Below are 16430 nucleotides of genomic sequence, written 5' to 3'. Positions count from 1 at the left end.
AAATCGACTCACCTTGGAAAATCGGTAACTTTAAAGTACAAATAATGACAGTTAACACTCAAGAGAATTTTGTGAAGTCTTTCAAAACATCAAGGCGTTTGTGTGGCTAGTTAAAATGTGCGGGGCGTGATGTGTGTGTGGGTGACTGGCTGGTGAGAATTTTATTGTATAATTTAACATTTCTTTTTATTTTCAATATGCTTGAATTGGTATTTTGTCAATTAGTTAGATTTTATTTATTAATTTTTTTTATTTCAATTATCGCTTGCACAGTGCGTCATAATGCTAGCTTATTTCTTAGCACTTTATGCTATAACACTTTAATTACTTGGGTTTCTTTTGTTTCTTTCTGTTTCTTTGTTTGTTTGCTAATATGTTTGTGAGTTGCATTTAAGTGTTTTATAACTGTTTTTGTTTTTGCTAAATTAAGTTTTATTTGTATTTTGTTTGTTGGTGTAACACCAGATACAGACACAATTACAATCAATCAATATAGTTCTCTTCTCTTCTTCTCTCTTCTATTTTGCATTTCTTTTTGTTTTTTCTTTTTCTCTTTTCATATGTTATATATATTTATATTTTGTTTATTTGTTTAATATTCTCATCTTTACTCTTTTTGTTTAAATTATTCATATTTGTTTGTTTTTGTTTTTGTTTTTTGTATTCTTACTTTTTAGTTAACACTACTCTATATATTGTAAATATAAAGCAATAAGCGTCATACATCCTTTGCGGCCGCAACGGCAACACTTCACCTAACATCGTTATCGTTATCATCTTTGTTTTTATATTTAGCTTTGTCTTCTATGTCAACTTCAACTTCAACTGCAACACCGACTACTCCAACTGCATCGTCAACAACATGCCGGCGATCGCTGGCAACGTCGGCTCCTACGCTAAGGGCAACAGCTGTGGCAATGGGTGCGGCAACAACGGCGGCGGTGGTGGTGATGGTGGTGTTGGCGTTGGCAGCGACGCCAGCGGCGGCATTAACAATAGCACTTGCGTTAGCACTAACGGCTGTCCGAGCAACACTAGGATATCTACTAACAACATACAAATCAACACTTGCAGCAACGCCTCCTCCTTCTCCTCCTCCTCCATCTAAAGCGGCAACAACAACGTTCTCATCAAAACAAGCTTTCGAATTCGACTGTCTACTTCGTGCGTTCGGTGTTGCCAACTATGCTGTTGTTGTTGTTGCTGTTGCGCTGGCATTCGTTGCTGTCGTGGCGGAGGCGTTGACGGTGTTCGCATTCGGCGCATTGCTCGCATTGCACTGTATGAGGCCGCTGTGCTGCTGGTGTTGCTGCTGCTGCTGCGTGAAATGATGGTGCGCCGCCGGCTGGTGCGCATGCGCATGCTGGTGATGGTGATGGTGGTGATGATGATGGTGATTATTGTTGAAGTTCAAGTGCAAAGCGCCCGCGCCGCCATTGTTGCAATTCACCGCCACCTCGGCGTTCGGCTGTTGCTGTTGTTGCTGGTGTTGCGGCAGGGCCGAGGTGCAATAGCGCGTCGCCGTCTCGCCGAACTCACCGCTACTCAAATCGCCCAGTATGCCACCAATAAGGCCACCACCGCCGCCAAAGACCGCCGCTGCTGCGGACGCGTGCGCATTATTCGCCTGCTTCGTCTGCGCCTCGGGCTGCGTGCAAATGGGCGGCGCTGCCGCGTCGCCATCGATGAGCGTTGTGCCCGCTGACTGCTGCTGTTGCAGTAAATTGACGTCGTCTGCTCCTCCCGCATGTTGCTGCTGCTGCGCGTGAGCGTGTGCTGCCGCGCCGCCGCCACCGCTGCTGCAGCTACTGCTGCTATTCGCTATGCCGCTGTCGGTTGTAGTGCAGCTGCTGCCACCTCCACCGCCGCCACCGCCGCTACTGCTGCCACCGTCCGTTGTGGCTGTGATCGTGGACGAGGCGAGCGAACTTTGGCCGTCGTCGGTGAGGCGTAGCGCCACCTCCAGGTCGCGCAGCACGTCCGTCTCCTTTTCGTCGATCAGTGTGAAGCGTCGATGCAGTGCGGTCAAGTGCGCAAAGGTCAAATTTAAGTGGGTGTGCAATCCCAGTAGCGCGATTTCTCGGAAATGCGACGCATAGAGATGAGCTATCACATGAAATTGCAAGCGTAGTATTTTGCGGGCAATCGATTCGAACGAACTCGGAAATTCGTTGGCATATTTGGTTGGGAATATCGACTCGTCGCTGACTGTCTTCTGCGTGAAGGTCATCACATAGTCGATGTATTGTGGAGCGGCGACGCGCGTCTTCTTGCCTTTCTCATCGAACCATAAGTACGTTCTGCGGGTGGGGAGGGAGAAAAAAAACGAAGGTATGAATATACTTTATAGTGAGGTGTAATTGATTGCTGCATACCTGTTGCCGGGTCCAGTCATATCGGGACAACCAGAGGGCGTACAAAATTCACTAATAGTTCCATAAACCAGGTTCACGTGCTCGAATAGAGCCAGTGCTGCAAAGATAAACAGTAAACAAGTGTTTGTTGTAGTACTCACATACAAATATACATAGAGAATAGATAAATAACTATTTTTAGCCAGCTTTTGAGCCAACTATAGCAGATCTCGACACGATTATGACATCATACCGAGTGTATTAAACACTTGCTGATTATTTGCTGTTTAAAAACACATTTCCCCTAAGAGCTTATGATAAATATTTAATAATGGGCCATCATCAACGGCACGCATACCGTAGATATGTATGTATGTAAGTGGGCACATGTGAGATTTAAAGCGTCGATAATGAGCGTTTGTTAAAAATATATACAAAAAGTGATTCTTAATATGCGGTGATGTAACCACAAAGTGAGGCGTTGCTGCCTAATGCTTACAGCGCTGATATAATTCGCTGAAAGATTATGTATTTTTAACTCGCTTTTTGGTGACAGAACAAATGTTAAATTAACTTTAAATACTCATGACAAATTGAGGAAATTAGTGTTTGTAACTGATTAAGAATTAAACATCTATATGAGCTCACTGACAAAAAAAAAAACAGAGGGTGAAGTATCGCAAAAGTTTTTCTGATGACAAGAAAGTTTATTTCGAAAGTCATCTAAGTGGCATTCCAAGGAATGGGGAGTGAGAAATCAATGAAAATATACGACACAATTGATAGAAAGGAGCTCTAAAGCTTTAGAACTCAATTATGTGGTATCAGTTCAATACCGAAAGGGTCTCCATCTCTATAATAACTATCTTTCATCACATCTTCGATCGTTTCAATGTAAGACCGACTTCGCTAGAGGCTAAATTCCGAAGATATTCCCGAAAGACACATCCTCATGGTGAATTAAAGTCATCCACCATATATATTGTTAAAGCAATGAGTCCATAAATAAAAGTCTTCCGAAGATATTCACGAATTACTGAATATATCTTATTCGTGGTGAATTTCCAAACTCACCACTCAATATATTCTTAATGCAATGAGCCCATATATATGTCTTCCGAAAATATTAACGAATTACTGAAAATATCTTGGTCGTGGTGAATTTCTAAACTCACCACTCTATGTATTATTATTGCAATGCGTCCATCAATATATTTCTTCCGAAAATATTAACGAATTACTGAAAATATCTTGGTCGTGGTGAATTTCTAAACTCACCACACTATATTTTCTTAATGCTTTGAGTTAATAAATAAAAGTCTTCCGAAGATATTCACGAATTACTTAAAATATCTTAGTCGTGGTGAATTTACAAACTCACCATACCATGTAATCTTAATGCATTGCGTCCATAAATATAAGAATATTAGAAAGCAGTTCATTTTCATGGATTTTTTCATATATTTTAATAATAATAATCTATATTTTCAATCAATGGAATTTAATTTGACTAATCTTGATTTGTTGTGACTCAGAAATGAACCCAAAAAAACGTCCATTGATAAATATTTGCCATAAAACAACTAATCTTCGAAATCTGCGCTTGCTACAAATACATTTTTCAAGTGTTTGATTAAGTGTGGAATTTTTTTATACAAAATTTGTTAGGTTATCTTTCTCCACTTGTTAATTTGCATTTTTTTAATTTTTAACATTTTTTTATTTTTTTAATATTTTTCTTTATTTTATTATTTTTTTAATACTTTTCCTTATTTTATTATTTTTTTGGTTATTTTTATATTTTTTCACTTTTTCAACTTTTATTTATACTATTTGCTGTTTTTGTTTTATATTATTTCTTGTTGTGATTTTCGTTTAATATTTTTATGTTGTTTTTAGTAAATAATTTTAAATAACTTGCATTAAAACTTACTGTGTGACGCCAGCCATTCATTATAGTCCAAGCCAGCTGGAAGATCCACTAAGGCTTTGAGATCGGCTTCAGGTAGCTTACGTTCTAAAACGCTCTCCTCCAAATATAATTTGGTATCTGTTGAATTTTGATCGCCATCGCGCTCTTTACGACGCGCTTTTCTGTAATTAAACAAGCAGGCAAAAAAAGGAAACATTTAATTAGTACAAATGCCGTTACGTGAGTAATAAAGTTATTAAAAAAATATTGAAAGAAATATAAAAATTGTTATACATAAGGTAAAATCAGAGAGTTGTGATTATGAAAGCGTTAACTATCGGCTACTGCGCCAACACTTTTGCGTAATGCTGGAACACCTGCACTCACATACAACAATACATACATACAGATATACATTTGTAAGCTAATATTGATAAGTTGACGCTGGAAAACAAAGAACTTCACTGTTTACGACCCTTAGTTGGTTAATAGGCATAAATTCTTTTCGACACTTTTATTAGCTGCGCAAAGCCGCATAAAAAAATTTAAAAAATTACAACAATAAAAAAACAACTTGGGACTGATAAAATATTAAAATATAAATGCATTGCGCAATTTTATTGATTTACCAAGAATGCATTAATTATTGAGCGTCAGCCAGTATAGGCGAAAGTACAACGCCTACTTCGTGAAGCCACGTAGAACTCAGTGTCACTCAGGCACACCTGTTAGCTTTCCAGCGCCGAACACACACGACAAGTGTTATATTTACACAGTTGTAATTTTTTTAATTTTCGCGAATTGATTTTAACGCTCATTACGTCTGCGCTACGGTGAATTTATGCCCAGCTGCCACGCCTACAGGCGCAGGTGTTGCCACTTTAGATTGCTTGAGGAATATTTTGTTTTAATTTAAATTATTTTTTATCACAACAACACAAGTGGTCAACGAAAGCCATTCATCGACTGTGTCTCCCTCTCTCTCATACACATAAATACGCTCTCACAGTTTGTTCTCTCTTCAGATGAGTAAACAAACAATTGATCTTATCAATTACCGCTGTTTGAAGGCTGATAAGTGGTGTTCTTTTTTTTCTGGCAAATCCGAAACAAGTGTTTATATGTTGTACCAACAGGAAGCTAAGCGCTCTAATTGTGCAAATATTTGTTATAATGAATTGTCTGTCTTGTCAACGATTTGGTTAAATTGCGAATAATGATGACTATTGGCAAAAGATAAATGTTTTGTAAACATTTTCTTGACAGCAATATTCTTGAAGGCAATATAAGGAAGGTTATTATACTAAAAATAAAAGCGAAGAACTTCTATGCAAAAGTTCTTCCAATAAAGGCTTAGTATATATACAGTGGCAACAACTCTATAGAAACCATTCTTAAAGTATCTGTCATTCTTTGCGTCATTTCGTTCCAGGAAACAATGTTTCATAACTGTTTGTACCTCACTTTGAACTTAGCCTAAATTTGTGGCATAAAAGAGCTCCACTTACAAGCTAGTTGTTCTTAAATAGCCTTTGCGGTTTTGACAACGAAACTCTGAGTATCAACAATCGTCGGTTTTATTAATAATATTGGTTAAGAACTTGCTTGGAATCGCTAAGAAAAGCGTATACTTATAACTTAGTAAACTAGTAATAAATATACTATGATTCAGTTGACGACAACCGCTCGGATTGCGGATAAATTTAAAACACATAGGGATGATATAAATTATTTAAAAAGAAACAATTTTCTAGAAGCACAAAGCCACATGGAAGATTAAGGGTTGGAAACTAACTTCCACCACATTCTAACCACTCAGTAGATGCGAAACAAGAAGCGTCCCAAAAAACTGTCAGAAGCAAGTCCAAACATGTGAGACAGCTGTAATAGAGAGCAATGGCTCATTTCACGATAAGATTACATTCTTTATGGTATCATTAAAAATGTTCAGGCAAATAGTTGAGCAAGTCAATCAGGTGATGCAAGTACAAATGTACTTTCCACAAGTTCGATAGTTGGCGATTTCGCGATAATGCTTGGGCAACACACAAATCGTATGATATTCAAATGGGAAATGATAGTTTATCAAAGTTCACGAATTTATCGCTCATTCATTCACAACGCGTGTTCTGAAAACAAGAAAACTATAAAACGAGAAATGCAATAAATTTTATATTTACAACTTCCAGTAAACCCATAAACCTACAAAAACAGGCCTTTTATCAATCGCCATAAATATATATAAGTTAGCTAAATGTCTATTTTGGGCGCTCAACACCCTACTGACCCCCCCATAGGCGGCACTCACCCGGCTACGCAGAGTATCGTCTCGACCGAGTCCTGCGCATATCTGTAAATGGTGCCGAGTGTCTCACCGATTTTCGTCGGTATCTCCGTAACCTGCCACATAAAACGCACCGTTTTCAACAGACATTTAACCACAAACGTGCCGGCACCGTTGGCGGGACTCTTTTGCGATGCAACACCTTTGCGCGTTGGTGAAGGAGTCGGTGCTGCTGACGCTGAAGTTGAACTCGAATTTGAACTAAATGCGTGTGTTGTTGTGGTGACTGTTGGTGTGCTTGATGCTGTGGGCGCCGCCGCCGCTGCTGCTGCTGCTGCTACTGCTGCAGATGTCTCCGAAATGGCCGACGAGTAGGTTGAGGAGGAGAATGAGGACTTGGCGCTACTGCCGCTGCTCTCGCTGCTGGAATTGTGCGTCCAATGCGCGGTGAATGTGATGACCTCGGGATTGAATGTTACCGTTGTTGAGGTTGTAGCGCTGTGGTTGGCGGGCGCTGAAACGTTGTGTGAATGTGTGGGTGAGCGGTGTTGTGACGCTTCTGGTGTTGCTGTTGTTGTTGTGTATGATAGCGCTGGTGTCGTTGTATTGTTGTTGGAATTGGCGGGTATAGAGCGTGTTGTTGCAGTGTCAGCGGCGTTCTGGAGCGTTGTGGCGCTTTCATCGGTGATTTTACTGTTGGCCGAGGCGAAACTCATCGGGATTCAGTTGTTTTGCGTTGCTTGCTTTGGTTTTATTTGGCACTTTTGTATTTTTTTTTTGTGAATTCTTGAGCTTTGCTTTGTAGCGCTTGTTGATTGTTTTAAATTATTTATTTTTTGGTATTTTTTTGTGGTATAATACTGTATGGTTTTCACACATCAAACGAATTTCAGCAAACTTTTGGCATTTGCGACGCTTGTTTAATTAAAAAATATTTTTCTTTATAATTTCTTAAATTTTTTTTTTGATTTCACAATTTCACGAATTTTTGTAAATCTTTGGTATTTCTTGCGTTTCTACAGTCCAGCTGTGTTGCAATGAAATTTTCTTGAATAAAATATAATTTTTTCTGCAAAATCAAGACACACACACCAGAATTCTAGAATTCTTTGCTTAAGCACACCTGCTTTTGCAGTCATTCAAAAAGCTTAACGCACGTTTACTCTAAGCGCGCTGCACATATCTAAATGAAAGATTAAATTTTCGTTGCTGATTTTTGTTATTTATTTTTCGCTTTTTTCGACTTCTTCTTTTTTGTTGTATTTCATTGCAGTTCCAGCGCAAATCTACTTAATCATGTCGCTTTGCACTTACGCTATTAACTAAACCGCCGCTCATATGATTCAGCCAGCCGAGTAGTAAAGTAAAACAAAAAAACAATGACAATAAACAACAAGTAAAAACCACACAGTTTCTTATCTCAATCACAGTGCCATAAAATGAAAAAAAAGCTCCGCCGCGTGTTGTCGCTGTCGTTGCCAAAGTGTGTAGAGTGACGAGCGTCACGGGTTGAGGGCCGTTATTGTTTCCTTAGGGGCCGCTTGTTTCACACTAACTCCGCACACAGGTCGGTTGACAGGCAGTCGGTTGTTGTGTATTGAGTGTCAAACGTAACAGCAATCAAAGAGCGCACGCTGCTCTACTATTTGCCAGGCAGGCAGCCAGCCAGTTAGCCCTGCGTCGCAGTCAGCGGCAGTAGATTGAGTAGAAACACACACACACATACAGACAGAAATCGCACAAACTCACAGAGATACACAGAGAATGGCAGCTTTCAATAGCTGATATGACAAGGTGGGGTGCGGGTCGCAGGCGCTTGTGGGAATAGCGCACATTTCGGCATACATACTCGCAGTTTCTAGCAAGTCATTTAGATACATAGCGCTGCCTACATACATACAGGCAGACAGACAGACATATGTAAACATGCAGTTAGTAGGTGCTACACGGCGTATGTGTAATCTTTTTGCAAATGACAGCCCCCACTCGCCGCTCTATTGACTTGTGGTTACGCTGTGTTCCAGCATGGTCAGTCACAGTGGAACTTCGAAGGGTTACAGAGCTTCCTTCTACTCTTCCGACTGTTAGATGTGCTATTGACACAACTGCAACAACAACAACAAGAACATTAGCACACATATACACCTAGAGAAGTATATATGTACATTAGAGCGACACAAGTGCTACAATTAAACAGAAAAAAGACGGAAAAGACAAACGAAGAGTGCCTATAGTGCCATTTAAACTCACTAACACATACATAAACAGACTACTTTATGTCTCAGTGTGTGTGTATGTGTGGATGTCTTTTGGTGTCTCAGCCAAAGCAAAGCAAAGCAAAGCTAAAAAGCAATCATCATCATGTAGGCATTGTTTCGGCTCTATCGTTGTTATTACTACTATTATTATTATTATTATTATAATTTTTGCTGCTTGTTTATCATATCAGCCACAACAATTGCCGTTATTTGCTTTTGGCTGACTTTTTTTTGCTTTTGCTATTCTTTTATTTTTTTCAATTTTTTTCATGTGTGTTGTTGTTAATTTCGGCATTTTTTTTCTAGATAAACGAACGATATAAATCGCCTGTCACTTACTTGCAATCAATTTTCGGTACTAAGTACTACGGACACAAAAACAACAAATAACGCATGTTTAACCAAAAAAATGTCGAATAATGGAAATAATTAGCTGATAGAGTGAGGGGAAAAAGATATTGAAAGAGAACTTTTGTAAGAAAGTTAGGCAGTAGTCTGCTTTAGAAGCCTAAAAAAATCGTTTTTTAGCAATTTTTTTTGAAAGGGCAGGAATTGATTGCGGCAAACGGAATTTTAAGACGATAGTGTACTATATTTAAGGCTTAAAAAACAATATTTATTATGAAAAAATATTGCAATTTTTTCAAAGTTGTAAATATTTTTCTGGCGCGCCTGGAGTCTGCACTTGTAAATCGGTGCCTCTGATGGAGGTCGTGCGATGCATCTGAAACAGTCGAACCACATTTTTTTTTAATTCTTATAAGTTTCTTTTCATTATGAACTAAATAAATACTGAAGAAGTTATAAAATTCTAAATTTTTTCGAAAAAAAAATTCACTGTTTTATGAAAAAATTGACTTTAAGTTGCAAAACAAGTAGTTTAATAATACTTTTGTCCAACTTTTTTAGTTCAAAGGGAAGATAATTTAATACTGAAGCTAGATCACTTTGGTTTTTTTCGATCGGACATATATTCTTTTTGCTATCGCCGGCACCGTCTTCTAACACTTGTGAAGATGAAAATTCGAGAAAACACGCTTTAAAGTTTCTGCCTGAGCATTCGCACCTGCTCGACGAACGGCCACTAAAACTGCTCTAGCTTCGAAAATATGCCGAATTGGCCTCTGGAATTTTGAAGACATATTCTTGGATAGTTTTGGAAGAGATTTAAAAGAAAATAAAAAAATCGATTTTTTGAAGTCTGTAAAGCAGCCTACTGTCTTAAAGCTCACTAAAGGGATAACATTTAAATCCCAGATTGAAATTTATATACAAAATTTGATTATTTTGCAACAATTTAAAGATTTTTGGTACCAATAGCTGACTAAATGCATTTTAGCATATTAAAATAGAGGTTTATAGCTCAAATTGTTATCACGATTGTGAAATAATAATAATAATTTTTTTTCATACTTGTTGTTGTTGTTATTTCATATAATTAATTTAGGTTAGCAAACTGTGTTAATTTTATTTTTCATTTTTCATTTTTTTTCGCTACAAAAATCAGCTCAACAATAAATATTTTTACTGTTTCATTGTATTTTTCTTCAGCTCAGCAAATAATATGGTACATAAAATAAACATTAAAACACAGACATTTACTACATAATTCCATTTGCACTCAGTTAATGTGGGTTTGCGCCTGTGTGTATGTGTGCATCCATTTAAAAGCATTTGATTTTCAATTAACAATCCAGCAGCCGTCGTGTTGCAACAGAAATTATTGTTTCAATCAAAAATAATAATAAAAACCAGCTGTCAGCGAAAATGTAAATAAACAACGAGTGGCAACAACAAAAACAATAAAAAATGAGAGTAAACAAATGCAGAGCTTGCAGATCTTTATTGACCGCAAAAAAATGGCGAAATCAAAAGCGATTTTAAGAATAAATGTTTATATTTACTTTTGCCTGTGGGATTGTCTATATATATATGTGTGATTATAGATGTGTATGTGTATTTGCAAATGGCAAGATGTCAATTCACAGTGCTGCGCTAAATGGCCAAATAATTTGCAGTTGTGTATATAAGGAAATGTATGCATTTATTAATAAAGACTTCTTTTTTTCATTTAAAACATTAAATACTGTGAACTAATTTCACATTTCATCCAACATATGGTTATAGAGAAGCAGTAATAAATTTCAAAAATTTTCAAAACTTATTTTTTTTTTATTTTCAATTAATTTTTATAATTTTTTTTCAATATAACAAAAAATTTAAATGAAAAAATTTTATAAACCTCCCTAAAACCACAATAGTTATTGTTTAGGCAACGAGTTAATAAAATATTTTTGATTATTGGATTGTGATTTTTTTAATTTATTTTTTTTAGGATTTTTTTTATTTTTAAAATTATTTTTACTTTTATTTTTAGATTTTTTTTTATTTTTGGATTTTTATTTTTATTTTTGGAATTTTTTTATTTTTAGAATTTTTTTTCTTAAATTTTGCATATTCTACATTTAGAAAATGAAATGGAATCATGAAGTAATATTATTTAATTTTTTTTTTAATTTCTTAAATTATTTTTTTTAATTTTGCATATTTTTCGCACACACTGTATCTATGAAATGAAATGGAATCATGAAGTAATATCATTTCCATTTTTGTAATTTCTAAAATTATTATTTTTAGATTTTTTTTATTTTTAGGATTTTTTTTGTTTTAGATTTTCTTTATTTTTAGAATTTTTTTTATTTTTAGAATTTTTTTAGTTTTAAAATTTTGTTTTTCTTAAATTTTGCATATTTTTCGCACACACTGTATCTATGAAATGAAATGGAATCAAGAAGTAATATTATTTCAATTTTTTTGATTTCTAAAATTATTATTTTTAGATTTTTTTTTATTTTTAGGATTTTTTTTGTTTTAGATTTTTTTTATTTTTAGAATTTTTTTTATTTTTAGAATATTTTTTCTTAAATTTTGCAAATTTTTCGCACAGACTGTATCTATGAAATGAAATGGAATCAAGAAGTAATATTATTTCTTTATTCATGCATGCAAATTACCGAGTTGAAATGCTGAATTTATTCATTTTCGCAGGCAAATAATAGAAAATGGAAAGTAAATAATGAGTGTGTGTGTGTGTGAAATTTTATTTAAATATGCCTGTTTATGCAATCAACAAGGGCAATTAAGGGCAAATGCAGAAAAAAATATAAAAAAAATATAAAAACAAAAACAACAAAAAATTATACGGAACAAAAATAATTTAAAAATAAAAAACTGCGCGAAAGAATAGTGAATATTTATCATAAAAATAATAAAAAGCAAAATTTATGAAAAATTCAATAAATCTTCTAATAATTTATTTATGAAGTCCATTAATAAAAAATAAAAATAAAAAACATGAAATGAAAAAACAATAAATGAAGTCCAAAAAAAATTAAAAAGAAGTCAATAAATAAAGCTAACAATTTTGCAAGTCATCTCACTTGCATCAGCGCCAACAACTCCCACAACAACGCAATGCAACACAAAACCACACCACTACCGACGAACAAACAAAACAAACAGCAAGAGCAACAGTTATTGCAATCAGACAAGACGCAGATAGTTAAATACAAGGTAGATAATCTGCGTTAACTGAGCACTACTGCCGCCTGCTCTACTTTTGCGTATTACAACGCTGATGATGATGACATTATTAACAACACACGCCTACGCGCTGAGCGCAGTGGTAATACACAGTAACAGCAACAACAACAAGAGAAACAATAATAAATACCCAAGTTGGTACAACAGTTTTTTTTTCAACAATATTGACACACACACACATACATACACAGATATACAACTGTATTTGTATTTAATCTTTCTTTCGCCCAATTGGGCCATGAATATTTATTAAGCATTTGTTGTTATTTACGAGTTGTATTCCCTTAACGGTTGTAGGCAGCAATATTAATAGCGGTAAATACAATGGTGTCGCACAAGCAACAACGAGAAGAAGAAGAAGAGGAGGAGGAGAGAAAACACAAACAACAGTTGCAACAATACACGTTACAACAAAAAAAAAAAAAACAAACAACAACAGTAAAGAAGTACGAAGTCAAGCAGTCGGCTGCGCAAAGTCATTTTTCGGTGGAGGTGCGTCTCTTGCCGTGTTGTTGTGGCGCTAGAACCTTTAATTGCAGCGGTCACAGCAGACCAGCGCAATTATCACAATACAATATGGAATAATTGTTGAAATTCAGGCAGACGGCTGTTGGAAGCGCGAACGGTGGAACGGGCATTTGTAGACACGAATGCTCTTGTGGGAGGAAGGGTATATGTAAATATGCATGTAAATATACAGTTAATCAGTCAATATGTAATGAGTGTACATAAACTTAAGCCAATCTACACGGGTGTCTAGGAAAATATGAATTCGGTGCAAGTGGAAAATTTTTGGTGAGCTACAATGGCTGGAGCGCAAATAAGAAGAAACTTAGCCGAATGCCTGAAAGAAATAATTTGTAAAGATAACATTTCCTGTGTTAATAAAAGAAACTAGTTGATATTTGCGCGTAGCTAAAGAGCACTTTTCAAGCTTCTATATTTTATTGAGAATTAAATCATTGGCAATTATCTCAAGATGTCTCTAACTGACGCCACAATAGCACGTAGACTTCTTTGCTAGTCTATTTGTTTTAAAATAGCGACTATTGCTGTTGCACTCTCCATTCACAGCTAAGATGACGTCACATTAGCAATAATCTCTCCTTAAACTCTCTTCATAGAAATTTTCCATAATCTGAGCCAATATTTGTTGATAGCAAAAGAGAGAGATCCACTCGGATAGTAGAGCTGCGATACTAGCTCTGAGTTCATTGACCATGCGTTCAGGGTTGGTTAAGGAATGCCTATGCTCACTGTCGGTGGCATCGTTATACTTTTCAATTAGACTAGTCTGGGTTCTGGCCACTGCGGAATCGCGGGGAATTGTAAGGCTGATGAGCTTGCAAGGTCAGGAACGACGGACTCACTATTAGAAGCATGGAAGCATGTAGGGGCACCATTGTCCTACTGCGGTCTGCTATTGGACAGATGGGCTTCAGCTGAGCTGGGTAGGCGCTGGTCAGTTACCAACACATGCTTAGTTGCAAGATACTTCTGGCCTAAGGTTAACCGCGGAAGGTCTACTGAACTTTTCGCCCAAAGTAAACCTTACCTCTCCTTACTCGTAGGGGTTCTTACTGGCCATTGCCCCATTGGGATCCATGCTGTAAGGTTAAAAATCTTACCGGATGCTAGCTGTAGAAGCTGCATGGAGAAGGATGAGATGGAATCGTCTCTCGCCTTTGCGTGATCAAGAAAGAGATTTCTTGGATCTCAATTTTTAGAACAGGCTCGCGAAATAGCGAATATAGAGGTTAAAAATCTCTGCAGATTTGTAGTAGGTTCAGGGCGCTTTGTCGACTCCTAATTTGTTAATATAGGGGGGGATCCAGGCTTCACAAAGGACTATATTTTAAAGTCTACGTGTGTTTTCCCTTTGGGAAACAGCCTTACAACCTAACCTAACCTAACCTCAAAGAGAGGCAGCTTGAGCATATTATTCAATATGAAAAGTCTACGTCTCATAGCAATATTTTTTACTTATATAACATAGCATTTGAGATAAACCATTGCCATATATTTTCCTAAGTGATTTTGCACATTTTAATCCTTTCTACAAACCCGTCACAAAAAAGCTTTAATTATAAGCTCGAGCCAGCTACGAGTATTAAGTAACATTTAAGCGCAAAAATAATTACCAACTCGCCTTCACTTCCCACTCCCCACTCTCACCACATAAGCACATTTGTCATAAAATGAAAGCAACAGCGACAACAACAACAACAAGAGCAACAAAAGCCATTTAATGCTGATTACGTATAGGAAAATTAATTATTTCCAGCTGGTAACAAGATATGCCAGTTAACCCCTTTTCGCCAGCAACTACACTACCCCTCTCTGCAGGCTTTCGCACGCCGCCATTTTCACTCGCTCGCTAGCTTGCTTGCTTGCTATGCTGTAGTGTGACAGCATGGCTTATCAGCGAACATATGGCAACGCAATACAGCTGGTATTGCCACATCGCACTATCGTGACACACTAAATAGGTAAATAATTCACATTACACAAATGAGTACAAACGCAAGCGTGTGAGCGTGTGTGTGTGTGTTTGTGTTTACATAGAGCATGCGATATGTAGTGCGAGACTACAGACCATTCTTATCGCTGCACGCATGCAACATGCAAGTGAAGAACTACATGTATGAGTGGGTGGCGCTGAGGAGGGCAGTACATGAGTTTCACTATGGAGACGCAACAGCTTGACAGCGCATTGATTGGCATTTCAAGGTCCCGTTACATATGCATTGCATGTCACAAATATGAATTGTGATTACAGTTACACATGTACAGCATTTAGGTATGTGTGAGTAAAGTAATTTGTATGAAAATTCATAGTGAAGGCTCTACCGTACAGCTAGTTAGTCCATATGCTGCGTTTGATAAGCGTTGCATGCCACTGATACATACTAACACAGAAAAAAAAGGCTGGAAAATGCATTTTCTTACTCGAAACCAAGTGTCAGTGCTACTCATGCATGAAAGCACACACGCTCCTGCCACACTAAATACAAGTGAAATTGCATTAAGTGCAAGGCTTTCAGTTGCGTCACGTGGAAATTAGTGAAATTAAGGTTGCTTCTTCATCAATATTATTAAAATTGCATGCGAAAACCTGTTGCCTGACGCTCAATGCGATGCGACGCGGTGGAATTAAAGTAAATACAGAAATTAAAAATTAACTCAGCACACCTCTACTTTAATGCCATGCACTGGATAACGAGTTGGCCGCACTAAAGATAATCGCCTGAAATTCGTTTATTCTGTGGTTGTTGTTGTTGTTGTTTCCACCACCGTCAATTGACGCATGCAAATATGCAAAAGCAATAAAATCACTTATTTGTGTTAATGACTCTGCCGATTTTTGTTGATTTCGCGATGGATGAGGTAATATAGGGAAATGGCAACTGGTATCGCAGGCGCGGATCAACAGTGCGTATGAGTGACGTCATTTGGGTTAATTGCGTAGTACACGGCGTTAAATAAGTTGAAATGCAAAAAATACAAAAAAAGTTGTGATAAGGATGCGAGTATGACATATGAAAGGTTAATGACGTAGTTGTAAGAGTTGAGGGTGTGAGTACTGGTCCAAAAGAAGGAGGGTTCTGAACGCGTATGACACATGAAAGGTAGCTGAAGTAGTTGGAAGAGTTGAGGGTGTGAGTACTAGCCCAAAGAACGAGTGTTCTGAACGGAAATCACAACATTCAATATTTTCGAATAAATTTGTTGACAGTCGCTGCTCAATATAATATTATAGATAATAAAAATAGAGGGTAACAGTTTTCAAAAACCACAAATTAACTTTCCTTCATTCAGATCTTCAAGTTTCTCCTCCAAGATATACTACCTAATGCGTAATTAGTTACCTAAACTTGCGATCTGCTCTACTCATTTGCTTCTCCAAAAATATATATCACGCTTCAGCAACTAATCGCACCAAATGTTGCTATAAAATCGCTGACAAATTGCTTTATCGAGAAAATGAGTGGCAATAAAGACAGTAATTCCAAATAGAA

General features: G+C 36.9%; 1 protein-coding gene across 7 annotated transcripts in view; it reads right to left on the bottom strand.

The window, feature by feature from the left end:
- Window positions 1–210: 210 nt before the first annotated feature.
- Mob2_0 (MOB kinase activator-like 2) overlaps window positions 211–16430 on the bottom strand; it is an 85557-nt gene continuing 69337 nt past the window's right edge. For 4 of the 7 annotated variants that reach the window (XM_029038735.2, XM_011194505.3, XM_011194674.3 and 1 more), the window contains 3 exons: window positions 4288–4448; window positions 2376–2472; window positions 211–2300 (listed from right to left, as the gene is read on the bottom strand). In XM_029038735.2, coding sequence (XP_028894568.1) covers window positions 1184–2300; window positions 2376–2472; window positions 4288–4448 — 1375 coding nt within the window. In that variant the 3' untranslated portion in view covers window positions 211–1183. Of the gene's footprint in view, window positions 2301–2375; window positions 2473–4287; window positions 4449–6574; window positions 8151–16430 lie in introns of those variants that run through there. The other 3 variants (XM_054229391.1, XM_011194827.3, XM_054229390.1) reach the window with 2 other exon arrangements.

The sequence above is a fragment of the Zeugodacus cucurbitae genome, chromosome 4 (assembly GCF_028554725.1).
Source record: "Zeugodacus cucurbitae isolate PBARC_wt_2022May chromosome 4, idZeuCucr1.2, whole genome shotgun sequence".
In the NCBI taxonomy this organism is placed as follows: Eukaryota; Metazoa; Arthropoda; class Insecta; order Diptera; family Tephritidae; genus Zeugodacus; species Zeugodacus cucurbitae.
The sequence above is the reverse complement of the archived record's forward strand: the minus strand, read 5'-3'. Positions and strand labels throughout refer to the sequence as shown.